Source organism: Asparagus officinalis, chromosome 3 (genome assembly GCF_001876935.1).
Source record: "Asparagus officinalis chromosome 3, Aspof.V1, whole genome shotgun sequence".
Taxonomy (NCBI): Eukaryota; Viridiplantae; Streptophyta; class Magnoliopsida; order Asparagales; family Asparagaceae; genus Asparagus; species Asparagus officinalis.
In genome coordinates, this window is record NC_033796.1 from 45,525,065 (window position 1) to 45,552,299 (window position 27,235).

At 36.4% G+C, this 27,235-nt stretch overlaps 2 protein-coding genes across 3 annotated transcripts; both read right to left on the bottom strand.

The window, feature by feature from the left end:
* On the bottom strand, positions 1,203-8,083 carry LOC109833995 (GEM-like protein 1). Its single transcript, XM_020401881.1, has 4 exons — positions 7,638-8,083; positions 7,414-7,515; positions 5,378-5,649; positions 1,203-1,625 (listed from the first exon to the last, which is right to left on the bottom strand). Exons 1-4 carry the CDS (start codon positions 7,897-7,899, stop codon positions 1,437-1,439), a joined length of 825 nt encoding a protein of 274 aa, XP_020257470.1. The 5' UTR covers positions 7,900-8,083; the 3' UTR covers positions 1,203-1,436.
* On the bottom strand, positions 9,409-23,328 carry LOC109833996 (pyridoxine/pyridoxamine 5'-phosphate oxidase 1, chloroplastic). Of its 2 annotated transcripts, XM_020401882.1 has the most exons (14): positions 22,955-23,327; positions 22,829-22,867; positions 21,988-22,155; positions 21,802-21,907; positions 15,725-15,891; positions 15,332-15,574; positions 15,086-15,174; positions 14,899-14,949; positions 14,648-14,738; positions 10,934-11,038; positions 10,762-10,832; positions 10,060-10,155; positions 9,843-9,935; positions 9,409-9,732 (listed from the first exon to the last, which is right to left on the bottom strand). In XM_020401882.1, exons 1-13 carry the CDS (start codon positions 23,285-23,287, stop codon positions 9,869-9,871), a joined length of 1,626 nt encoding a protein of 541 aa, XP_020257471.1. In that variant the 5' UTR covers positions 23,288-23,327; the 3' UTR covers positions 9,409-9,732; positions 9,843-9,868. The 2 variants fall into 2 exon arrangements, with proteins under 2 accessions (XP_020257471.1, XP_020257472.1); XM_020401883.1 differs by lacking the exons at positions 9,409-9,732; positions 9,843-9,935; positions 10,060-10,155; positions 10,762-10,832; positions 10,934-11,038 and adding an exon at positions 11,597-12,053 and having other exon boundaries at positions 22,955-23,328.

Genomic DNA, 27,235 nt, shown 5'->3' on the forward strand with positions numbered 1-27,235 from the left:
CTCAGGGGCCACTGGAGAGGGAGAAGGGTTTGGAGATGAGAGCTTGGTTTCAGCATCTAGTACAGTACCAGACGGCATAGGACTTGGAGATGATGAGCTCATCATGGCATCAGAACTTGAGCTAGAGGCCATGGGAGGTGTAACGGGATATTCAGAGAAGAGGGAGATTGAGCTGAGGAAGATTTGTGAAGATGGGGGAAAAGGGTGGGAAAAGGTTTCTTATTTAAATGCTCAGCAGCTTCTAATTTCAGCATAGTTTTGTATTACAAATCCAAGTTGTTATAGCTGGGGCCTATAGTCCAAGTATAGGTATGTGTTTTCTATTTTAGCACTAATTGTTGTCTTGATGCAGATTTATCTTTGGTTTCATGTCTGGATGAAACAACTTTCTTTTAACTAACAAACTAACAAGTTATATTAATACCTCCATCCTGGGGTCTTATTTTTAGGCTGCATTTGATTGCTCGACAGTTTTTTTTTTTTTTTTTTTAGTTTGTCCTATTTCTGGCTTCTTGTAGCGTATCATGATTACTAGCCAGCTCGTTTGGGTTTTGTAGCATACACCTACTTGTAGCGCGTGCACTAGCTCGCTGGTTAGGGTTTCTGTATGTTACGAGTATTAATAGTCTAAACCTCATGCATTGCGTGATTTCAGAACAGAAGCTAAATAAAACAATGCAGTCTTGTCCCTGAAGTTTGAAATGTCTTACTGATAATACAAGAAAGAAAGCTCACAGGAAATTGGAAGTAATTGATGTACGCAAGCACTTCTTTCCTGCCTCAATGAAATCACAGTTTCTCTACAAGAAACGAAATCGTATTTAAGCTGGAATCTACTCATCTGAACAGAGAGACGATACATATCATGATAATGTGTCGAGGACTGAAACGAGAGATCACAATATAAAGCACCGTTTATTATCATTGGCATCCTCACCGCGATTGAACTATCAAGTTTAGTAGAGTTGAGCCTCGAGGTCTCTTAACCAGAAAATCCACCGAAGAGTTAAGCAGGCATGCAAAAATTTGCCTAGGTACAGGACAATCACCATTAGATAAGTAAGCAGACTAGAACTCGATTGGAATAAAACCTGCTATACTCAGGTATTAAATTTAACGTTACTTTTACGACCACCAGCCTAAAATTACACCAACCAGACACAGAAGGAATTATGAGGGTGTATACCCCTCAGAACCTCAAAGAAAACAAATGATAATGGATGGAGATATACAAAGAGAAAGGACACAATCTTATTGTTTACATCATTGATCTGTTCCGCCCAAATATAACAAATTTCATTTTAGAATTTATCATCCTATGAGTAACCAACAGAAGAACCGTTGAACTCATAACAAGCAGAAAAGTCCATCACATCACAACATAATGCACAAATATGTTCACATGGGTACTGCAGCAAATTCAGAAACTCACAATGCTAAGGTTGCAAGTCGTGAGCACCACGGAGAGCTTCTTGTAGGTTCTTCACAGCACTGTCATAGTTCACGAAACCCATGAACCAGAATTCATGGTTGTCAACTGACACAATCTGGATATATTTCTCTGCTGGATTTGCTTTGCTGGTTGAAGGATTGACTGATCTGAGCTGATGTAGAGGAATAACCACCTATTAATTAAAAAACGGAGTTAGAAAGATCTAGATTTTCCAACATATTTTACATGAAAATATTTTTCTTAAAAAAAGAGTAAATATTCAATGGTAAGAGTCCGAAGCCACAATAGCAAAACACTGTTAAAAGACAAAAACAGACAAAAACAGAGTACATATGTCAAGGAACTTCCAGTACTGAATGTTCTTATCCCTCCTTTCTGCAAGTTTTTATAGAGTATACCAAGGTTAACGATAGCGGATAGCGTCACACAGTGGTGAGAGATCGCTAAGGCTATTTGGGGTTATTGCGACAAAATAGCAGTAAAAATCACAAAGTCAAATAGCGGTCTAATTTAGATATGTATACATATGCAAAAAATTACGAAAAATTAAAGAAAAATCTAGAAAATCTAAATTGCATATTTGATAATTTAAAGAGATCCAAACATGTAATAGACATGCAACTGTCACATAATACCGAAGACAATTGGAGGAGTTGAAGAGTCGTCGTCTTCGAGAAGATGTGTTCAACGGTGATAGGACTGCAAAAGGAGGAGCTCACGGAAAGAGAAGGTGAGAGGAAGTGCTGAAGAAGATGTCGGAGGCTGTGGGAGGCAACGGGAATACGCCGGAAATTGGGGAATGCAGTGGGATGCAATGATTGCGGCGCGGGTTTAATTTTAAACAAATAAACCTCAAACCGCTTTTAAATAGAGGTCAAAAAGCGAATTTTGCACGCAATCGCCCACTATTCACCGCTATAGCACACTATTGGCTGCTTTTGTGGCCGAAAGCACATATTCCGCAATGTGTCACCGCCATCGAGCAATAGCATAGCAGAAAGGGACCGCTAACGCTATGAGCACTACTATTACGGCATTATTTACTACTACTTATAACAGTAGAGTATACCTTACGGAAACACGTTGCTGATTGTACAAACAGAAGTACTCAAAACTGGCAATTAGGAAATCATGACCTCCATGTGATGCAGAGGTCTAAAGTTCTCGGAGATAAAAGAGGTAACTTGGAAAAAGGATGCAGCTTTTAAGAAATGGACTTAACAAAAGCTGTTCTATGATGTCCCACAAGTTACTGATAACAATACAATCAGATATTAGCCAGTCTCAGAGCTTTACTTTCCGTGTCCAGAATCTCCTTAGAACAACAGAGTTATAAACACAACATCACCAGCAAACCAGAATTCCTTACTGAAATGAGCAGGAGCATTAGACCTCCTTATTACTTCATGGTGCAAGGCATTGTCCTCATAAATTTCTCACTATTCAAATTATTTAAATATTGGCTGAGCTTTAAAGTGCATTAGGATTACACTTAAAATTTGTGCCCACTTTGAGACCTCGTAATGAACATCAACATAGATGTCCGCAGATCATCATGTTTATAATGTTATATAACATATATGGACAAACTTCACGCATATTGAAAGCTTTTATATATGTATGTGTTTTCTCAGTCTCCATATTAACCACCCATTCATTTTCCAACCGTTGGATTATAAATCTTGAAAGCAAATTTTTCTGTATATATGTGTTGTATGATATGAAAATATGATGTAGATCATATGTGTTTCATGATAATGTAAATATGATGTAGATCATCCATTGAATTGGGATCCAAACAATTTAGTAGGTGGGACACATACGGAATATGCCGGCATGATACTGTTCCTTCAAATTGCTCTGTATTCTAAGAAAGTAAATGAAGTAAATAAAAGGTTTCAGATATATATAACACAAGTATCAGAAGGAATGTTAACAATCGAAATAAAACATTTGATAAACACCTGTCGTTCATTAGAGAATGACTCTTCTTATTAAATCATGGGAGTGATAGCAATTAATCAATTATTATAGTGCTAGTATAAACCCAGCAGAAAAGTAAAAGGAAAAAAGGCAAGAACAACAAAGAGATCGATTAAATATATGCAAAAAAGAGAAGTTCCATATAAGAAGATAATGATCACCACTCAACTTTACCCATAATTGCAAGTGCTCTGTGGAGCAATTAGTATATTATAATGTGCAGAAAACGAAGTGTCATTAGACCATTTTTTTAGCATAAGCACCAACTAGAAGTACCTCACCTCCTCACAAAAAATCCAATAAAGTTCAACAAAAATTATTTACTTTATTCTGCTATAAAGAAATTATTTATTAGAGCCAAGAGCTGTACAACAAGAATATATATCCTCTATAATGGTATTTATAAATGTGAGACAAGACTCACAATTTCTCCATTGACGAAATTAGTTATATTAATTATCATGTCCTGGATTATCAGACCAAATTCATTTAAAGACATTGACTGGTGGAGATGGACATACAAGTTCCTGAAATTTGATAGTGAACAAAAATTTGGACCAAAGACCCAGATAATTATTTCAACAAGGAGTCCAAGCTCAAAAAATGAGTCAATGAACCAATTTAGAAATTAAAGCAACAATATTGGTATTACAGTTGTATGCCTAGCAATTAGAGATGATAATAGAAAATGAGAATGCTATTACTTTCCAACCTTACAACTTTTACATGCCATATAAATTATATTGGACAACTAGATGTGCAGCATGTCTGATCTACCTCGTTATTTTGTTTAATTCATGATAAAAGACATCATTCTTTACACATTAAAACAAACAGAAAGAATAACATCCTCCAGATCTGAGTATGTGCAGCTATCTCATATACCATGATACTGTTACAGACAAGATAAAACACATTATACTTCACTTCGGTGTATACCAATGAAGGCTCAGAACAATGAGTAAAACAACATTATGGTGCAAGAATGTGAATATAGAAGAACTTAGACAGGCATAGAGAAGATGTTGGAAATCGCCTTGTGTTTTTAGCCCATAGGACATTGGAAGAGTCAGAAACAAAACAGGAGGTGGAACAACGACGAACATACAGTAAACCCATCGGTCCAACTTGTCAGGTGTCACTGGCGGTACACTGGCCAGTCGGACTGGTCCTCAGACCGCTTTCAGGTTGTTTTCTGTTTTCCGAAATGTTGTTCGAGTTAAAATTCCTGATTGGTTTCATCTCCGATTTGAAACCTACAAATCAGGTCTTCTAGTTCAAGGGTTGGGTTTGGAAAGCCACGGAAAGTCGCTTATTGTAAAAGAGAGAGAGAAAAAAACTAAGGAGAGAAATCTAGGGTTTAAGAGGTTGAGAGGGGTTTGTGCAGGTTCTTCAAGAGCACAAGAGTAGATCGTATCTCAAAATCTCTAGAATAGAAAGATTTGAATCTCTTCACATGGACACAGGCGATTGCCAAACCACATAAATCATGTTTCTTTGTGCTCTTGTTCTATTTTGTGATAGATTGCCTTCTCTCTTTTGTTCAAACACAAGTTTTCTTAGTGTTTTCCTGTCGCCAATTGATCAGTGGTCATAGGAAAAAGGAGGAGATCTAGTAGGGAGATCTAGATGCTTCCACAGGTGACGCTTCCAAATACGACGCCAATCCCACAACAATTGGGTTCAGAGCGGTTGTTGACAGTGCATCAACGGAAAACACAAAAACTAACACTTCATACATTAACTGAAAGTTAAAAAGCAATTTTCACCACAAGAATAGAAAGATTAGATTCTACAGAGAAGATGCATCAATTACACAATTCCGAACTGATCCAGGTATAATATGTTTATAAGTTAATTGAATGTAGTCAAAAAAATGGATTTTCATATCAATAGCTTCCAACAATTAGTGGATGGATGAAAACAATGCATGCTCAGTACCTTATAGTAGCTCCACTCAGTTTGATCCCCAACTTTGTAAGAAAGAGGATTGTCACTGCAAAATGCAAGTTTTGCAGTAGAGAGATATAAAATTCCCATCACAGGACCAGCTGATGTTGATAAGTAGCATGCAAATGACTTTTTAAGCTGCTCTTCAGGAAGGGTGTCAAAGGTTGTTCTAAATATTTTCTCATAACCACCTTCAGCTATGACCTTGGTTCCCTGAGCAATCCTTCCCATGGCAGCATCAGCAACACTCGGTCCTGTTTTCACTGAAGAAAGAAAACTGTTTAAAAATATTGCACTAGATTGAGAATAATAAAATTAGACAAGATAAACCAGAAACTGAATATTATCAAAATAAGTTGCTGGAAGTGGAAGACAATATGCATGTCCACATAAGAAAAAACCTAAAAGTTTATTAGATGCATGACATGATAAGAAAGAAAGATAGTAATTCCATACTGATCCTCATACAAAAAACAAAGGTGATTTCCCATTAAATTCATTATACTCCTCAATTTTCTTATTGTTCCAAATGTTTATGTGCTGATTTAATACCTAGACATCAAATGATAAGTTCAAAATAACTGAGATGGCTACAAGATCCAAGCACCTTCAAACAAGTCAACTGGACTTTATGATACAAGAATTGTAAGAACAAGCTTCTGAAATTTCAAGTCCCTAACCAAATACCACATGAAAATTTTATGATGCATTAGCTTCTGAATATGAACTTTGAATAGTTCAACCCCTTCAGATCACATCTTATAGTGGATCATGAGTCATTCTTTCAAATTTTCGATGAGTTGTATAGCTTAAACAAAATGAAATCTCAGAAGATATGAATCCGTATCAGTAGGATCGTATAAAAATTGAGGAAACGAAGCCATAGAATCCCACGTCTGGACCCACAGAGGGCGATCTTCGCCAGAGTTTTTTTCACCCCCTTCATTTCGGGTTGTTTTGGCCCAATATTGGGTGATACATTCAGAAACCACCAAGCACGAGGGGTATAGAGCAACATGCAGGGCTTCTCCCCCCCCCCCTGCGTGAAATTTGGGGGTAAGGAGGCCTCACCCAGACAATATATACCTGGCCAGTCAATCTTCCAGTAACGAAACAAGCATCCACTTTACTTTGTCTCTCTGCACTACATGACAACACAGGAAACATATAATGAGAATTCCTAAGGCTCTATCTATAAATCAATCCATTTCCTTCATATCTGTCAGTTTTGTTTACGTGCAGCAGAGGGAGTCGAGGGAGGTAGAAGAAGAAAGGGAGGGGGGGGGGGGGCTGGTTATATTAAGGAAAGAAATTTATAACAGATTAAGAATTTATGTGTGTATTAGGGAGGGAGGAGGGAGGGAGTTCAATGAGCTTCATTGCAAGTAATCACATAGATTAAGCTGCAGTAGTAGAGAAAGGCAACACTGGGACCTGAAGTTCTCAAATCAAAAATGAGAAATTATAAGAGAAATCACCTAGTGCATGAAAGACATTTTGATCCAGATAAAGAGAATGGAGGGGAAGCACATTAGAGTGTAAGGAGCAAACCACATGAAGGAGAAAAAAAAGGGGGAACATGGAGTAAGCTGCGACCAAGCACAAGGCGATCTCTTAGGGTAAACCAATGTCTCAACTAACCTATCACTTGATCATAGATAAAGAACACCATGATGATGTCTTTTCATTACACACATCAATTCTGTCTATTATCATAAAGGAAATTGTCTTCGTATCATTCATAAGCCAAAAGCATAGAATATTTTTCTGTCCGCAGGTAAATTGAAACTATAACCAACTGCCCCAAGTGCGATACCACAAGCTTACACCACAAAATTGCATCCACGAAGCGCCAAAAGTACACTGATCAAGAAATCTAGTAATCAGATTACATGTAAAAATAATTCAGTTAATCTTGACCTAGAAATACAGAACAAACTAAGCCCATCATCAAGTTCTACAACTAACCATTAAAAAAAATCCAGAGAAATCACGAATAAACTGTCTCAAGGGCAGATAATACTCACAGTGTTGCCAAACGTTGCCAGCCAAATCCTCGGTCTTCTTCGCCGCTTCCCCCATCTTCTTCCCCCACCTCCCGAGCGCATCTTTTACTGCCCCAACAGTATCTAACACAGATTCAACACTCAATCAAACGTAAACCCCTAAATTAAAAACCAATCACAAAAAATATCCTAACAGGCCGATTCAATCAAAGATCTGAAATTAAAGAGATCGCAGAGGGGCTCACTCTTCGAGGAGGATGAAGCGGCGGCGGGAGAGGGAGTGACGTAGGGGTTGGACTCCGGCGGCATGGTGGTCGCCTGGTAATCACCAGCGGTTGCGGATCTCGCCGCCGTGTCCGTCGCCGGAGGGGGAGGAGCCACGTCAGCGGGGTCGAGCTTAGGGTAGGGAGCGTAGTCCGCAGAGTGAGGGTGCTGGTCGCCGCTGGACTCGGTTTTGGTCTGGGCAATTTTAACGGGTTGGTCGGCGACAGCGGCGGAGGGTTCCATGATTTTGAACCCGAAGCGTGTGAAAGGGGAAGAAGTTTCTAGAGACGAGCAGGGTCGGCTTTTCGGCTTCTTATTCTTCGTCGTCCGCTCAGATTTTGGGATTTAGCTGCTTACTTCGAGGGGGGGTTTCGGTTCGTTTTCTTTGACGAGAAAGAGCGTGAGGTGGCAGCGAAACGCGTGTCCGGACACGGTATCAGCTGGAATGGGTCGGACGCAGGTTATGTTTATCGCGGTTAGGGTTAATTACAGCAAAACCCGTGAACTTTTGGGAAGTTGCAGCGAACCCCCACTAACTTTTTTTTTAATTGCACTAAACCTCCACCATGAGTTTCTGGGGAGTTGAAAGTAACCCCATAAATTGTTTTATTTCACTATAAAATCTATCCGTCAATCCCCATATTGGCACCAATCGTCTCCAACATGTTACTGATAAGCACAAGACTAAAAAGAAGAAGAACAAAAAAAAAGTTCCTTCTTAGTCCCAAATAGATAATTTTTTGGGATTATGGAATTATTTTTATCTTTTCCTTGACCTATGTTTGCGATATGAGATGTTCGAATCAACGAGGTGCTAATTTGGAGAGTAAATGAGAAATTTACATGTGAAATTTAGTGAAAGAAAATAGTTCATGGGGGTTATGTGTAACTCCCCAAAAGTTCACGGAGGTTGTAGTGTATTAAAAAAGTTTATGGGGGTTTGTTGCAAAATGCTAAAAGCCTATTGGGTTTACTGTAATTTATCCTATGCTTATTTGACCCATAAAGACTGAATTGGTTTTTGCGATTAGAAAAGAAAAAAAGATAATGGCTTGGCAAGTTAATCGTGTGGGTTGAGTAGCATCTGATCGGACCACAAAACATTGATTTACGATGGACTTCTAGAAATGATGAAGTAAGTTGACGATCTTTGAAGGCCGAACCTAGCCAGCCACAAAAGTAAATGATCCTGAACGACCTCCTATGCAAGAAACACCGGGAAGAACAAGGAGTATGATCCAAAGAATTGAGGCTAGAGTACAATGAGGAGTGCTACCCACCGTCGCGATTTGGTTCCTAGGCCTATACCTCTAACGCTGGTCTACTTTAGACCACATGTCCCTTAATGCAGCCACAATCGCGAAACCGGGACTGTGGCTAGCATTCCTTGAGTACAAAAACCGAGATCGACCTTGGGTGCATGTGCGTGACACACACACCAGGGGGGATATTAGAAGAGCGTATGCGTATGTATGGTGCATGTATACACACGTGCATGCTTTGCTACACATTGACATACATGCATGTGTATAGAAAATTTCTTCAGTGATCATGTTATGTAAACTGTTCGGTAAATAGTTGCTATGCATATATTTGCATGCGTATAGAAAAACAGTCACTGAATCTGTGTACAAGTAACGCTCTGATTTGCACTAGTCCAAGGATGCGAGGCAGCTAGAACGCTTAATAGCTTCCAAAAACTGCGTTCAGTGTCCAGTTAATGACACTAGCGCATCTTAACGTGTAGAGGTATAAAAAGGAACATCACCAAACCAAGTGACTATATTTTCCAAGGATGAGGCCAGTATAATTATTGTCTTCCGGTCAATCTGCTCTATCTCACAGCATGTATGCGTGTCATATGCTGTTCAAACAAATACAACTACTGGAAAAAGCAAGGACGAGTCACATTACTTAAAATGTCAAGAGTTATTTCCACACTAGTCGCACAAAGAGTGATTCGTCCTCCCTCAGCTACTCGACCCAGATAGAAATTGGGACTATGTTCTCGGCATCCTTTATTACAACAACACTTCAACTGAAAGCAGCCAGCCTCAGAGCTTCGATTGTGAAAATCTAACAAACAAATAACAATGTGGAACATAAACATTGCCTTTTGTGGAAACAAACCCATGCTTAACATATATCAAATGAGAATGAGGCAGTGAGAAGAAAAATATAATTACTTGAGGGAAGATAAGAGGGGCACTAGTCATGGGGCCAGCCTTTCTATTTGCCACACGCGGCTTCCGTTGATCTCTCTCAAAGAGTACTGTAGCCTGTTAAGAAGGAGAAAAGGGAAGAGAATAAAGAAAATTTCATTACAATATATACACAGATCACAATCAGTTCAGGTTGCAGAAAATTAAGTATTGTGAATCAGTTTGAGGGGTATGAGCTAACCTGTCATGAAGACGAGATTGTTGTCCTTGCCAAAATTCAAGAAGGTTTGGCCTCAGTCTATATCCACCCCAGTACTCTGGCTTGGGGATCAAACTTCTATGGAAGTACAATTTAATTATAGGAATTAGTACACTAGCTTTGTTCTTAATCGAATATCCATTAAAGTGATGCATGCTAATTTTATCATGAGAAAACAAGAAATACAAATTGGCACACAATCAACAAACATTTTCTCAAAGTTATGGACTTGGAATGTTACACAGCTACTGGCTTCCATTTGACTTTAAACAAACTACAATTACCCCGTAGGTTTCATAGGCTCTGTACTTGAAGGGTCTACCATCTCACTAACTGGCTAACAGCTGGTCATCTAAAACTTGTATACTAGTTATTCTGCAATTTAGGCATTTATCCTTGGAGAACATCAAAATGCATCTCGCTAACAGAATTTGTTTGATTACTCCTCATTGCCACAAACTAGGTTTCATCTTGGCCCTTTCTCATCAAAAGTTGCCTTAACAAGAAATTTGGGATTAATTAAATGGTTTCTATTGCAATTTGCAACAACCAGGAAACAACTGCATTTATTCAATTGATGAATCGAATCTTAACTAAAGCAAATATATCTGATAGATTTATATTTCTTTTCTGTTAAAAGGAACAAAAGGATGTTCTCAGAGAGTAGACATCAAGAAAACTGACCCATCAGAATATTTCCTTTCCAGTTCCATGTAGGCTTCGTGAAGCACATGCCTTCCAGCAACAGTAGTACTCTGATGTCAGGTTAATAAAACTAAAACTTTATTAGCCTAACATGACAAAAGAGTTGATGGGCATATTTAAAATGTTAGAAGGGGGTTGAACAGAACAGAACCTGTTTACTGACGATTGCACCAAGCTGACTTCCACGAGGGCGACTATGGAAATATTTCTCAGATTCCTCATCAGAGACCTTCTGAACAGTTCCTTCTACTCTCACCTGAATATTGTAGTGCTAAAAGAGTGATTCACATGCCTTCCTTCTCATCAAAACATGCACGAATCCGATTTTTTAAGAACTTACCAAAGTTTGGTATCACTCAATCCTATGATTAGGAATACATTTGAGATGCTTTAAGGGAAACACTACTTGTTATGCTTGAAGGAAATTACCAGTTCACATGAGTATGAAGGATCTCAAGAAAGGATGAAAACCAATGACAAAATATCCTTCGGAATATATATGAACTAAAGAGAATGTGCAAAGAATATGAATAGAAAAAAAGAAGGGACTTGGAACATACGTCACAAGATGATGGCATCTAGATTCTTGACTTTCTTTTCTTAACTTAGGATGCACTCAAGGAGTCAAGAATTTGGTTCAAATACTTATTAAATAGAATTTGTTTTTAATCAGTAGTGCTGATTTAATCAGAATTTTTTCCACTTTTGGAAGGATGCAAAACTTGGTTAATAGATGGATTAGAATTTAGTTCGTTCTTTTTCCCCCTGATGCGCTATCCAAACAATACATAATCATTCAAGGTACAAAGTATCAGACAAATTCTCTAACACAAGTCGGAGCTAGAGGAAAATCATTCTAACTACAAGCAGACACTTCCTTTGTCCTCTTACAATAAGCACAAGTATTTGCACCTTGTTTTGCTTCAGCAAACATATGGCATTGAATAACTATGTAGACTTCCTTAGCACGACATACTTCCAAGATGGTTCTATTAATGGTAAAAATGAACAAGCCTTTTACATACAAATCATACCAAGTTACTCAAGCGCATAAGAGACAGATGTGAAATTCACTAGGGCCCATATCTGTGTGGCTAGAATTTAGACGCTTCCAAATGAGCTTGCACACACTTGAATACTGCCCAACATGGATTAGAAGGTTTAGCTCTGGAATCATCTACCAGCATCATGGAACCCATCAAAATTGAGCTTCAATCCACATTCGTAGTGAATGCCTCCCTACAGAGATATCTTCGTATATTGACGCCCTCCTAACAGCAAGTGCACCAAATGAGGATAGAAAACTCAGTTTTTGCATTAATTTTAACCTTCTCAAAAGAGAAAACTATTCCGTAGCAATATTTTTTTTCATCACTAGTTGCTTATCGCACTAAGTCTTAAATGAATGAGTTTCTTCCCTTCCATAATTTCCATCCAGCATATGCACTGTCATATTGCTTAAAGTTTCAAACTTGTAGAGAATCAAGACTATAGTCTGCATGAATTAATTAAGAACTTCAAGCATAACTAAATGACATCCTTGAACCGCTATTCTAGAATTTCCATATTGTCCTCTTTCCAGTATAAAGGATTATGTAAAGAAACCACTTGTTGAAGGAGCAGCAAATCGTTCATTGACTCCCAAGTTTCAGCAACTTAATCCAATCCTATTCAGAAACAAAACATATTGTCATTCCTCGTCTTCTAAAATATCTTCCCTAGGGGGAAAAGTTTCTCTGAGAAGACGTCTGCAACTTTGCAATCTCCTCGGGTGGAACAAATGAGGAGACACAATAATCTCACTATATTGATTTCGACCATGAACCACTGATACCATGACTATTATTACCATCAAAGCAACTTTGACATTCCCAGAAGAACCACTAGGTTTAATGGGGTCACAAATCATCATCATCACATGCCCTTCACTATCTACATTTTCTTTAATAATTCATTAGCTGCCGTTTCCATTATGCCTGCCACATATTTGATGTTAAGTTGGAATTCCTACTTGGGTTCTTGAAAGAGAATATTGTTTAGTTGCATTGTTTAGGATGCTGTTTTAAACAGGATATGCGATATTGTGTGAGAAGAATCTCTATATAAGTCGATTCAGAAGAGAACATAATCTTGCAAACGCAGATCTCACTCGCAAGGAAATTGGTAATCAGACCCACTTTCAAAAATCTAACACAGATTTTGTAAGGTAGTTTCAAGTATTGGATAACTACCAGTCTACCAGTCAGGTTCTGGATCTGCTGTTCAATAGCGATTTCTACTCTTCTTATCTCCACGTTTATGTGTTCTTAGCGTTCATGTAAAAGATATGTTCAAAATTGTCAGATTAAGATTCTTATTGGATATATATTATTATGATTTGTATCGTTCCAGGTTTAACCTTCGCTTCTCCTTCGCTGTCTTGTCTGGACAACAGTCACCGACTCCCAAAAAAAACAATTCCTCTTGACGACCCTCAAATCTTTAACCTTGAAACCATAACCTTCAGGTTGCATTAGTTTCTTAATGTACTTCAATTCACTATATGAACTACCAACACACCCATAAGATTGTGTTTTGTTCGACTAAAATTGGAAGACAGGAAAAGAAAGTCAGAAAGAAAATCACTTTTAACTGTTTGGTTCGAAAGAAAAGCAAAGCGAAAAAGAAGATGGGAGAAATTTGGAAAGAAAATGGACTGAATTTTCCTCGTTCTTTTTCCTAGCCAAGACCTAGCGAAAGTTGGGGAAAACTTTATCGGGAGGAAGGGGACAGAGGAAGAGGATGAACTCCAGGGCAAACATTGTCACCACTGTGTTTGTCACCCAACTGATTTTATGTGAGACCCAAGTGGAATAACTGAATGGGTGTACTCGGTTTAGGCGAAAAAATATTCACTTGTTCCTATGTGGTCCCCACATTGCATGGGGAAACGGTTGTCTTGCTGTGTGCTGTAAATTATAAAAAATTATATTAAGTTATTAACCCCTTAAATCTTTCATATTTTGAGATGAGCTCCAATGATTAACTTTCTACTATGCCCTCCAAAATCTAAGTTCATTCCGAATTGTTCTATGAAATCGATGAAATTGCCATTAGGTCCCAATTCTAATAGATTGTTTCAAACTAATCTCTCAATTGTTACTTTTATTCTTAATTTCAGGGACTAACTTCAAAATTACATGAGAATAAAGCAGCCTACTAGCAATTTAAATGATTTGAAGGACAAATTTTAATATCATGTAAGAATTCGAGGACCTAATAGCAATTTCAATGATACGAGAGACTCATTTCAATATATGAAAGACGTAAAGGACTGATATTGGAAATAAAAACCTTCTTTTAAAATTTTGTGTGCACATGAATATAGCCATTTACTAATTATAGATATTTTCTTATAAAGGACAAAAAACACTTGTATACACTTGTATTGATTTTCGTATAGAAATATAAATTTATAAAAAAATTTAATATATAGTTGGTATATAACATAAGTTAAACATAAGTTAAGTTAATTGTAGTTCTTACCTCGGTTTTATTAAACTATTATTATTTTCTTTCCAATTTTCTTTTCAATTCTCTTCCTAACCGAATAACAAAGAGATTCTTATTTTCTTTTATTTTTCTTTCCTTTTCTTTTATCTTTCCATTTCCTTTTATTTTCCATCATTTTCTCTCAAACCAAACAGAGCCAATAGAATTTGCAAAATTCATACAAGGATAAAGCAGAAGTGGTGGCTGGAAGATCTAGAAGTGCACATGAATCTTTTAGGATATAGACGTGAAAGAAAAAAAAATCAAATTGAAAAGAAATTTATGGATATCTAACAAGATGTGCAGCGCAAATTAATTACAAGAGGAAAATAACCTGGCGATTAAGATGATTCCAATGGAAAAGAAGTGATGCATGAGGATTCTCAGACAAATCTCGACCCTTTCGGCTTCCATAATTGGTATACCTAAAAGAACATGAAAAAGTAAATGGTCGAGCGGATCCATAACTTTCTACCTAGCATACAGAGGCAATAAATCCAAGTATGAAGCACTACCGCGATCAGTTTTGCTAATATAAGAACCAAAATTCAACAGTCAAATAGGCATTATTAGATCATCACTAACCAAACAAAGCCTTCTTTGTCCACCCCTTTTAGTAGAACTATTCGTGATGTACTGCACGAAGGACATCAATTGTTAACAGTATGAATGTGTAAATTACAAGGCTTAACACAAGGAAACTAACCAGCTAATGTTTTGTTGATTGAAAGAACACCATAAAAGTTAAAGATGACAGAACCAAGAAACATACGGTTTTCCATCTTTTCCACAAGTTGACAAGGCCATAGCATTTGGCTCACGCAAACCGGCAGCAACTGCTTCATCAAACCACTTCTGAAACTGCATGACAGATAAAACTAAGCTAATTTTGTAACTGAAAACTCAATTAAATAGAACTGTAGCATTGAGTATATCACTCTGTATAATCCAATTCTAGCATGAACGCATCAGCACAAGTAGATAGATATCAAAATATAGCTAAGAAAACTTAGAATACCTGATCTATAGGATCAGCCTTCACTTGATCTTCACGAAGTTCAGGAGAAACATAGTTCTCTCTCAGAGATGAGATGTCTACTGAGAGGGGTTTCCCAATTCTCACGCACATGGAAGTGCCAGGATATGGAGGAAGCTTAAGTCCAAACTTATCTCTAATGGCAGGGGGGACAAATCTACCTCCTAGAAAGTGGTGTGGGCCATGAAAATTCTTTGCACAGAGCTTTGGAGCAGTCAACGATACCTTTATGAAGTGCAATAGCAACAGGAAAAGAGGTGTAGAAGTTAGAATTAACTAGAATGCAGATTCAAGCAACAGTAGACTTCAATTCCATGGATACTATAATATGTATAAAATATCTCTAATTATTATTTTTTTGCATTATGTGCTAACCAGCATGTCAGGTTTAATCCCATCACCATCAACATCTCCTCCTTCAACATGCCAGCCTGATGGAATATCAACAGAAACAATTGCAGGCTTTCTTTTATGTACATTGTCAATACAATGCAAAGAAACAAGCCTTTGGATAAGATCATCAAAAGGTGGCCTTGGACTACCTACAGAGAAGGGTCGTATAGAATTAGGCATAGAAAAACAAATATCAAATTGACAATTCTAGCCACATCTAAAAGAAAAAATGTTCCTTGTATGCGTGGATGAACTTTATATGCGTGCATGCATATATGACCATGCATATTATCAATGCGAGCTATAGATTTATTGGTTTTTCAAGTACATATAGAACGTCCAATGTTGTTCTTCTAAAACTCAGTGAACTAATTACTGGGAGCTCATAGGCAAGCAGTCATTCAATGAATTAACTTTGTTGACCAACCATCTCCTCTCCTCTACAAACTTCTAGCCAACATTTGGTATTAAATAGTAAGTGAGATCAAGTAATTTCTAATAGAGATAACCAATACATAGAAAATTCGGAGTACAAAAAGTTCTCTCATATACAAAAGAGAAACTTATTAAGAAACTCTCCAGAACAGACGGTCATACAAGCAGCCCATTTTCGCTTTGTCGTAAACTATTGTGAGAAGTAATGAGTTCTGCATACTTCTTGTTAATGGTCTGGGGCCAAAAATATCAACAAGCATATATGATACAATAGCTAAGTAATTTAGAATTCAAGACAGGGAGATAGTTTCACTAACGAACTCGCCACTATGCATATAAAAAGATGAAATCAGGAATTACCTACCCTTTGCATTTTGAGACCTTCCAAATGCAAATGAGCTGTGCATATATGATTACAACGGATGCTCATATAAACCTATGGGAACACTTCAACTTTCCACATGTAACAGATGCTTACATAAACTTGTAGGAAAGCTTCAACTTTCTACACGCCAAGGGTTTGAAAGTGGTACCAGCATCCTGACACCACAAATTTGTTAATAATTTGGAAAGATCCAGTAAGTTCTGTTCCTTTGCACCTCTTTGTGCTTGACTAACAAGTAACGTCCAAACTCGATTGCACCTTCTAAGGGCGCATCAGCATAGGACAACATATATGATTATTGACTTGACAGCAGCTAGAAAATATATTCTGGATGAGTGAATTCCAATTGAACACCAGCAGTAGATCTTAGAAATCCATATAACTACTAGACTAAGTTGGCATGATACACAACCTAAAGATTTCATCTTCTTATAGAAGCTGGTTTTCGTATCTGTGATCTTTTATCAAGTTCGTATAAAATGAGAACTGTATTTTTTGAGTACTATCCTTTGACGCATAGATGCCATAACCTGCAGACACATCCCAATATATGGATCTGTCATTAAATGCCCTATCAAATAGAAACCAGGAAAATAGATCAAATAAGAATTTTAGCAAAGGAAACCCTAATTCTTTGAACAATAACCTTTTAAGCCTAAAATGATAGTTATGAATAAAGGTAAGGACATAAACCCCCTTAAAAGACAAAGGAAGATTAGGAGATCTGAATCACATTGACTCCCTTTCTTACAGCGTCAGATTCTATGAAAAAAAAAGGATGCCAGGATGGCATTACAGGTCATCTCCCACTACAACCAATCCAGCAGTTGATGGGGGAAAAATAAGTATATTTCAGTCTATATATCATTTAGGCATAAAACGCTTAGCCATAACTTGATTTTAGAAATAAGACTAGACCAAGATTCTGCATCTTATAACCAATTAGACAAAAGGTACTTTAAAGCATTGTTATCAAGGCACATGGCGCAATGCGGGGCGCAAAGGCCCCTTATGTGCACCATGCGCAAGGCGCACAACGATGCGCGCGCCTCACTAAATTGAGGCGCACAACTCAAACTAATAATTTCCAACATAAGACAAAGAAGTATATAAGCAACATGTTTATAAATTGTCACATAAAAAAACCAAGAAATATAATTTCACCTACTAAATCACGAAAGAGTCTTAATTAGCATGCATAACATAGAGAAAAACCAAGAAATATAATTTCACCTACTAAATCACGAAAGAGTCTTAATTAGCATGCATAACATAGAGAAATTCATAAGTTTCCACAAATCACAATACAAAATAATCTCCAACATAAGCAAAAGTCTATGAAACAAAACAAGCAAGTAACAAATAAGAAATATGTATTTTCATTTAAAAATATGATATATGTACTTTTAAGTAACAATTAAGTGATTAAAAAATATGACTGTTCATAATTTTCTAGTTAGCATTCTTAATTGCTATTTGCTAGTTAGCATATAAAAAGATGAAGAATGGAGATAACAATTACATATTTATATATTCATAATTTTCTAGTTAGCATGCTAATTAGAGAAGGAAGTTACAATTAGCAAACAAGTATACTAAAGTTCTAATTAATGTTTCCTTTTTATAGGTTAAACACGAAAAGATGGAGAGTGGATTAGCAACTAGCAAAAAAGTCTATTACATGATGTAAATATGTAATATGTAAATTATTTTAAAAAAACAGAAGAAAGAGTCTATTACATGACGCAGGTGTCAAGCGCACACGAGGCGCCCACGAGGCGCACGCGAGGTGCGCGCCTCGTGTGCGTGCAGCGCCCCGCCCGCCTCTGGTGCTGGGCGCAATTGTCCTAGCCCGCAGCGCCTTGTGCTCGGGACGTGCGCCTCGATAACAATGCTTTAAAGGAACACAAGTGGTACATTCACAAAATCACACATTTTTTATTGTGTGTTGCATCTACATGCGTGTCCATGTCCAACGTGTTTACTTATAGTGCAGAGTGTACATGCCCCAGTGAGTGCATAAGTGCACATTGCACATGTATAGCATCTGTCTTAGAACCCACCAAGAAAAAAAGTAATTCAAAGAAGCACAAGTGGAACATTCACGCATGTGTTTTATTGTGCATGTTGCATACATATGCATGTCCATGTGTATACATATGCATGTCCATGTGCAGTGTGCAGGGGCAGAGCCATTTAGGGTCCAACAGAGCGTGAATGTTCTTCTATGACAATGGAAAACCTGATGCGGAATGGAATAGAAAAACCTGATGATAGGTTATCTGTTGGAAACTAAAACACAAAGGAATAGGATTGTGGTTCACTATGCTCGGGTGAAAACAAATTAAAATTTCTTTGTGTATGGTGATAAAGAACAGTAGTAAAAAATTTTATGTTTCTTCTATGACAATGGAAAATGATGTAAGCAATATGTCATCTAGCACATGGATGCAAATTGATGTGGTTTCTTGTTGCTAGGCCGCTAGTTGCTGTTAGTTTACTTTTTTTTTTTTCTTTTGGGGGGGGGGGGGGGGCGGAAAAAGGGAAAAGGCTAAGATTAATTAGGAAAAAACAATTTGGACTCTAATAAAAAATAGTCCAAGCTAATAGAAAGAATAAAAATTTTGAACTGAAGAAAGATAAAAGATTTGATAAGAGGTAACTTAGATTTGACATGTTTTAGTTTCACACACAGACATCTAAACTGTAAAATGGCTTCACGCCTTCGCAATTTACATGTCCAAATCACAGGCTAAATTTTTCATCACTTTTTCATAAATTCCTAGCCTCTAAATACAAAGAAAACTTACAACCCTTTATGTAGGTTTTAAAATCATATCTCTACTACAATTCCAAATATAAATAAACTTTTAATCCTATTATAATTAGAATTCCAACTAATCCTATCTTGCTACAAGTTAAATGCAAATAGAACTGAGAAACTAAAGAATAAATGTTCTTCTCAATAAAGTCATAACCTTCCAATTCCTAAACAAATCAAATAAAAAATCTCAATCTAATCGTCAAAAGCCCGCACCAAAAGAATATGAGGATGGAGAAGAAATTTTCATTAAAAACAATAATATACATGGATTATAAAAATGTGTTTAAAACTTTTAATTTCCATATATTTTAACTATTTTCAGTCATGGAACAAATTGATCTTTAGATGCTAATCAATTGTGCAAAATGTTTTTATATTTTTGGACCCCCCTCCAAAATTCCTGGCTCCGCCACTGCATGTGTGTATGTGTGCATGCACTTGCTTAGGGTGCAGAGTGTACATGCGCCAGTGAGTACATGTGCACATGTATAGTGCATCCATGCACAACTAAACATGTCCATGTGAATGCCACATGATGCACTTGCACATGTAGTAATAGTGTGTAAATGCACATAGGACTATATGATCTCCTTAGTAAATCAACAAGCACATATTTAGTTGCAAAACATTTGAGAGCTTGGGGAATACAGTAAAAAAAGGAACACCTATTTGGAATTTTGATTTGTGGGTTACATCAGCACAGGAAAACCAATTGGAATCCAATTTCACTCCATCAGACCACAAAGAAAAGGCTATGACTTGTAAAGAATTTTTGTTTTTAGCAGAAGTACATCAGATGCTTCCAAATATCCAAATAAAAAGTTTAGAATGCTTTTTACTATAAGTCTAAATTACAACAAAAATTACAAACAAAGTTTACCAAACTTGAGAAAACCTTGTTTACTTGGAACTTAATTTCAAGTGGTTCAACTCAACGGTTGCATACAATGATAACTTGCCTCAACCTTTATGCTACTGAATTCTTTGGTTCCAAGTTCAGACATTGCATTTATAATCATATCTCCCAAGGTTTTAAATGTCGGATATCGGATTCATGTCGGGCAGCCAAAATTCATGTCGGATAGCGGAAATTGGGGATATGTCGGGGGACATATACTAAATATCGGATGGATTTCTACTCAATTTTGGTCACCAAGATGGAATACACTCGTCTTGTTATAACTTATCCTACTTGAGTTGAGTATTCATCATCAAGACACGAGTCGTTTTCCATTTCTTGAAGGTAAACATTTAGAATATTATGCCAACAAATAAATAAAATACATATTGTCAAACTAGAACTTTCGAAGTGCCTTGCATAAAATTAACATAAAGTAAAGTGTCTTGCATAAAATTGACATAAAGTGTTAACTTTGAATTGATTTCAAGCTACGTTTCAAACTTATTGTTTACATCACGCTTTTATGTATTTTCAATTTCAATTTGTAGAGACGAAGACGAACGAGAGGAGATTGCGGCGAAAAAGAGAGCAATATTTTTTCTTTGCCCTAATCTGTATTATATGCTATCGGGTTACTATGGGAATAAAAGGCTAAAAAAAGAATTAATCAGGTTTGGTTTTTGTGTACTAAACCCAAACCCCAATACTTATCAACTTTAAAAAAACAAAAAATAAAAAATCGGCCATTTTTTGATTTTTTTTTTTTAAGGCTAAGATCGGCCGATATGTCTGCAATATCCCCCGACATGTCTGACATGGACCTCAAAACGATATCCGACTTGAAATGGCCATATCCGTGTCGCTCTAGCCTCTAATCCGACATGTCGACCGACATGTCTCGACATGTCCGACATGGACCTCAAAAACGATATCCGACTTGAGATGGTCATACCCGTATCGCTCTAGCCTCTGATCCGACAAGTCGGCCGACATGTCCGACATGTCAGCCGACATTTAAAACCATAACTAATAATGGTCAATATTCTTTTGTCCAGATTCCACCTAACAAACCATGAAATACAACATTAACATTGTTTTTTCATCTTCAAACTGTCCTTTTGAACCAGAATAATGTTCATCCTGTAAGAGAGAAAAAATTGTCGATTTTAATAAAGAATAAAGTAGCTTGTATGTACATTGTGTGAACAATTTTTTGTGCTGAACCAAGGTTGAAGAATCAATCAAGAAAACTAAAAAGTAATGCACATGATGAAGTCAGAATTCATAGATGCATGAGATTTCCTTCAAAACTTGCAAGTACAAAGATCTTGGCTGAGAGTGACCCGAGACATACTTTTCAAATTTGGGAACCATTTCAGGTGAATATTAACTCCAGAATGATAAGCATTATGAGAAGAGAGAGAAGTAAAGAAGAAATTAATGAGAACAAAGTTATGAGATTTTCATTACCATGAAGAAGTTTTAAAGAACAAAGTTACTAAATTTTGGCGTACCATGAAATGAGAACCCAAATATTGCATCCACAATGAGATCAAAATCATCTGAAAAGTTCTTAGGCAGCTCATCAACAGATAAGAATGGAATTGCCAGCGATTCCAACTACAAAATCACATAAAACATATACATGACTTGACACCCAAAATGAGTAAATAGTACAAGTGCATAGAGCTCAGTCGTACCTGAGTAACCAAGCCAGTATATAGAAGTTTTGCTGTTCTCTTTGGATAACAGATATACGGTTCATATCCAAAGTGGCGTAGGTGACGAGCAGCTACCAGGCCATCACCACCATTATTTCCTGGACCACAAATAACAAGAATGCGACTATATTCGCTTGGTTTATAAACCTGTTGAAATAATAAATTTACTTAACCAACTTGTACAACTACAAGTAACTATTCAGATGCAAAATTGAACAGACAGATTATATTCACACGATTTGGAAATAGATGCGGGATGCAGTCGCATAATCCTCAGAATTGTATGCCATGGAACTAAACATATGATAATTGCTATATTTTTGAAGAATCACATAACAGTTTAGCTCTAAGAACTATATTTCAAACCAAAGGGGAAATAGTGCAGAAATTACAACAGTTACAACTATACGAAGCTATTGAGGCATCTTTAAAGCTAAATGAGTCGATACGATCATCTTTAAAAAGTTAAAGGAGTTCATATCGTGCAAGGGCATCAGAATCAGAGGAAGAATAGGAAAGCGAGGAAACCCCAATAATTCAGCAGCAAACCAAAAAGATTAAGCCTTTACTTAAAATTAAGTTGAAACCACATGATCCAAAACAACTCTACGCATTTTACATGTAATTTAAGAAGCTAAAAAAGCATTCAGAGTCAAAAGAGCCTCTTTTGATTCGTTAGTCTTCTAGGAGTTTCTCAATTTAAGAACTATGTGAAATTATGTTTCGACGAGTTCCGCTTTAATTGTTGCGAGTATTCAACTAATTACACAAATCTGAGCTGAAACAACTAAAAATGGAACTAATATAGAATCGAAAATACCTCAGCGATAGCCGTGGCCACGCTCAATCCCGCCAATTCCTACAACCACAATCAAATAAAAAAGAAAATCAAAATTAAAAAAAACTAAATTCGATGTCCATTTAATCGAAGAAAAAGAATCGAAACCATCAACTGATCGACGCTGAATCCAAGCGGACCCATGAGGATCTCGTCGATCTCCGCCGCCTCTTTCTGCGAGAGGTACGTCACGGTCTCGTCAGCCATCGAAGCGACGCCTCGAGACGGAGAGGAGATAGAGAATACGAGCGACTGACGCCTTGGTGTTGAGGTGGAGGGGAGAGAAGAGTTTGAGAAGGGGGAGTGACCGGCAGGGGTATTTTGGGAAGGAAATGAAAGTGGGATGGAGGAGGAGAGGGAGATTTTGGGGACGAGGAGGAGTTGAGAGAGGCGAAGGGGGGATAATAGCATGGCGCGGGCTCCGGACCTCAGGCTGTACATTTGTTCATCGCACCCAGAATTGGGTAGGGGCAACGATAGGGCAATTTTCTACTCAAATAAACTAGAGACATCCCTCTTTTTTTTTTTGCTACACTAATCCCGTTTTAATTGCAGCCGTATTTTTCAAAATGACACAGTAATTTTTTTTTTAAAATGTTACCGAGATATTTTTTTAAAATGCTACAGTATCTCATCTTTGCTACAGTAGTATATTTAAAAATACTTCTGTGCTTTTTTTAAAATTATGTTACAGTATCTCCCCCTATGCTACAGTAGTATTCCTTTTAAACATGCTATAGTGAATTACTGTATCATTTAATTAACATGGATAGTGATTCTTGAATCCTCTCATTATTCTAGAGAAATAGATTGAATGCATAGTTCACACTCAGACACTGACATCTTGGCCCCATGTGTGGGTGGTAGGTTTAGCATTAGGGGTTGTTTGGTTGAGTGGGTTTATAGAAAATGGCTGATAGTGGCAGTTTTGTAAATAAAAATTTTTTGAAAATTTTTATAAACTGTGTTTGGTTTTAAAAAAAATTATAGAAAAGTTTTCTATAAAGTAAAGAAAAGTACTTCATTTTATGGAAATCAATTTCCGCTCAAATTGGCGAAAATCACCTAGAAATCTGACGCATATATTAAAAAATAATTAAGTACATCAGTACATTTCCTATGTGATTTCTCATGAGCATTGTTAGTAAGTTATTTTCTATAAAGTGACATCCACCCAAACAAAAGAAAAAGAAAACAACATATTTTCTATAAAGTTAGAAATTATTTCATACTTTGAGCCAAACAAAAAAAATAGCAAAAAAACAAGAAATATGATACTCTTTTGAGTTCTATAAATTTTTCCTACAAATTTTATAAAAATAAAAAAACGAATTTTGAGTACTTTTCTTTTTTTTTTATAGAAATTGAACTAAACAGCCCCTTAAGGGCTATTTGGTTCCCTGTTTTTGAGGGAAAGAATCTTTTGAAAGCTGCCAAAAGTGTCACTTTTTGGCAGCTTCAGCCAAAATCGCCTCTAAAAAAGAAGATTTTGGCTGAAAGCCTGCCCAAAAAGTGACACTTTTGGCAGGCTTTCAAGAGAGCATTCCCCTCAAAAACAGGGAACCAAACAGCCCCTTAGCGCCTTTCTTTGTAGTGGATAACTCTGGATTTTCTAGAGAAAAAAATAAAGGCTACAAAGTCACCAAACCACAATCACCATCACCAGCCTGAAAAAAAAAACTTTGTTTGATTATGAGGTAACCCCCGTAACTTCCAAATTCTAGTCTCTAGATCCTCGCGAAGCACAGTTTGCAGTTAAATAATTTGTATGTAAGTAATTAAATGCAATATAAGTCACTTAATTCTTCGGGATAATTTTAGACAAACCCCCTCAACTATGGGGATCCCACAGAAAATCTCTCTTAACTATTTTAACTCTAGAAAAACTCCTCAATTATGCAGAGATTGTAAATAACCCCCTTAATTTTCAAAATATTATTTATCCCCCTCAACTTTGCTCACTTAACCCCCTTAACTAATATAATTTAATTCTAAAGGAACACATGCTTGAAAATGACCCTAAGACATTAATTTTTTTTAGTATAGTAAATTTTTTTACTATAGTGTTCTTTTTTAGCTTTTATTTAGTTAAAAATAACTTTTGTTTTATTTCCCCCCTCTTCTTGTTTCTCCATCTTCATTTCTGGGTTTACGTGCAAATATATATTTTTTTCCTTTCTTTTTTGAAGCGCTAAACTTCTTTTATTTTTCGTTTATTCATGCTTGTAATATTTGAAACAATTAAAACTTTTAAATTTTTTTAAAATATTAGTTTCCTTGTCAAAGACCATCGAACCGAAATCTAATATTTTGATTGGGTTGGGTTTTTAAACTCACATGATTTTTTTCAACCAAAAGTATTTTAGTCATTGCATATTATAAACTAATAATATTATGGGGGTATTTAAGAAAAACTAGAAAAATAAAGGGGGTTTTGTGAGACAATCCATAATTAGGAGGGGTTTAGTCATATTTTGAAAGTTGAGGGAATTGTCTACAACATCCTCTAACTGAAACTATATATTATTTGCCGATTGAAATTCTTTCATGTCAATATTTTTTTTGGTCAATCAAATTTTTTTTGTTTATTCACCAATGTTTAAAATCTGTTATTTTCATCGGCATATTATATTCTTTTTGAACTTTTGCTATTGTTTTCCCATCATAGAGAACTAGATGTACCCATTACGTACATGTTTGGTTGTGGTTCATGCACAACAATAAATCTAACTTTTAATTGAAAAATATTTGACCCAATATTTATGAAAAGAGGAAACTCTCGCTGAGAAATTAGCCAAAATATTAAAATTATCAAAACCATATCATGTCTAGACTATATATAGAGGTATAAGGGCATTATTATAACACATATCTAGATTAATATAACATATGTAGAAATAGTGAGAATTGTTTAAAAAATATAAACGAAACATACACATGATCGATAACATGCGCATTAGTATAACACATGCCTAGATTAATATAACATATGCATAAATAAATTTTTTTAGTGAATATCATTAATGTTTATTTTTATCTTATTAAAAATCTATGTTGTTATAAGGGCATTATTAGAAAATGAGATTCTATTCTCACTTGTGAACTAGTGATACCAAACATGGGAATGGGAATTAGATTTTCATTCTAGCTTCATTCTACAAACGCACCCAAACAAGAGAATGAGAATGACCATTCCATTCTCACATACATTCCATTCCATTCCATTCTCACTTGACTTCATTCCCACATACCAAACGAGGCGTAAGATTAATCAACAAATTCTACCTCGGATTCAAGAAAACGATAAATCCCCATTATAAATTAATTGACTGACAATGTTCAGGCATTTCATCAAACATTACATAGCCATGAATCAAAGGGCAAGTACAGTCATAAGATATCATTAAGAAAAAATCCTCAATGACCTAAAATATGAGACTAATAGGGGGGGACAAGTGAGGTGTCCCCCTCCTATTGGATAATGAGTTGGCCATCAGTAATGATGACCAACTCATTATCCAATAGGAGGGGAACACATCACTTGTCCCATTTATTAATCTCATATTTTGGGTCCCTGTAGCAAAGCACTCTCATTAATTCGAAATAGGTTTTGACTGAAACAAACCTTATATCTATATCCTCCCTCGGTTTGAATTTGGTTCTTCCTCTTCTGCTGATTCTTTATTCACCGCAGACAAAGTATTAATTGATTATTTATATATATATATGCTTGTCTTTTCCTTAAAGCATTTATTGTTCACTTAACTTAGAAATAATGATAGTAATAATATGAGGCAGATTTAATAAAATGAATATGTTAAATTACATCTAACCATCTAAAAATCAGGAAAATTAAGAAAATAGAAGGTTAATTTAGGGAGATAAAATCCTCGGACCAAAATCGGATAGAAAAAAGATAGGACAAATTTTCAAAAACGACCTATTTAGAAACTTAATTGCCAAAAACAACTTATTTAGAAATTATTTATCAAATTCGACCCAGTTTCAGCCAACTGGCTGAAACTGGGTCGAATTTGACGAAAAAAGTTAAAAAACTTCACGGGATTCGAAGTCCCATGAAGTTTAAGCCCCATAACAAACGTGATTAGGAGGCACAAAACTTCACGGGACTTGAAGTCCCATGAAGCTTATAACTTCACGGGACTTCAAGTCACGTGAAGTTTCAGGCTGAAATTCTAGAGAGCATCACTCTCTAGAATTCAGTCTGCAACTCCACGGGACTTGAAGTCCCGTGGAGTTGGGGCAGGGCCTATATAATGCCTACGTGATTTCTTATTGCATTTTACGCGAATACAATTACTCTCTCTCTCTCTCTTCTCCTTCACTACCAAACCAAACCCTAGACCCTTTCTCCTGCCGCTCCCCGTT

Excerpts from the sequence above, each read along its gene's own strand:
- LOC109833995 (XM_020401881.1), bottom strand. The coding sequence starts at position 7,899 with ATGGAACCCTCCGCCGCTGTCGCCGACCAACCCGTTAAAATTGCCCAG. Across the intron at positions 5,650-7,413 it reads TGGCAACGTTTGGCAACACT|TGAAAACAGGACCGAGTGTT; the intron begins GTGAGTATTATC and ends TTCTTTCTTCAG. Across the intron at positions 1,626-5,377 it reads CTGAGTGGAGCTACTATAAG|GTGGTTATTCCTCTACATCA; the intron begins GTACTGAGCATG and ends TTTAATTAATAG.
- LOC109833996 (XM_020401882.1), bottom strand. The coding sequence starts at position 23,287 with ATGTACAGCCTGAGGTCCGGAGCCCGCGCCATGCTATTATCCCCCCTT. Across the intron at positions 22,868-22,954 it reads TCAGCGTCGATCAGTTGATG|GAATTGGCGGGATTGAGCGT; the intron begins GTTTCGATTCTT and ends TTGTGGTTGTAG. Across the intron at positions 15,175-15,331 it reads AGGCTGATCCTATAGATCAG|TTTCAGAAGTGGTTTGATGA; the intron begins GTATTCTAAGTT and ends TCTGTCATGCAG.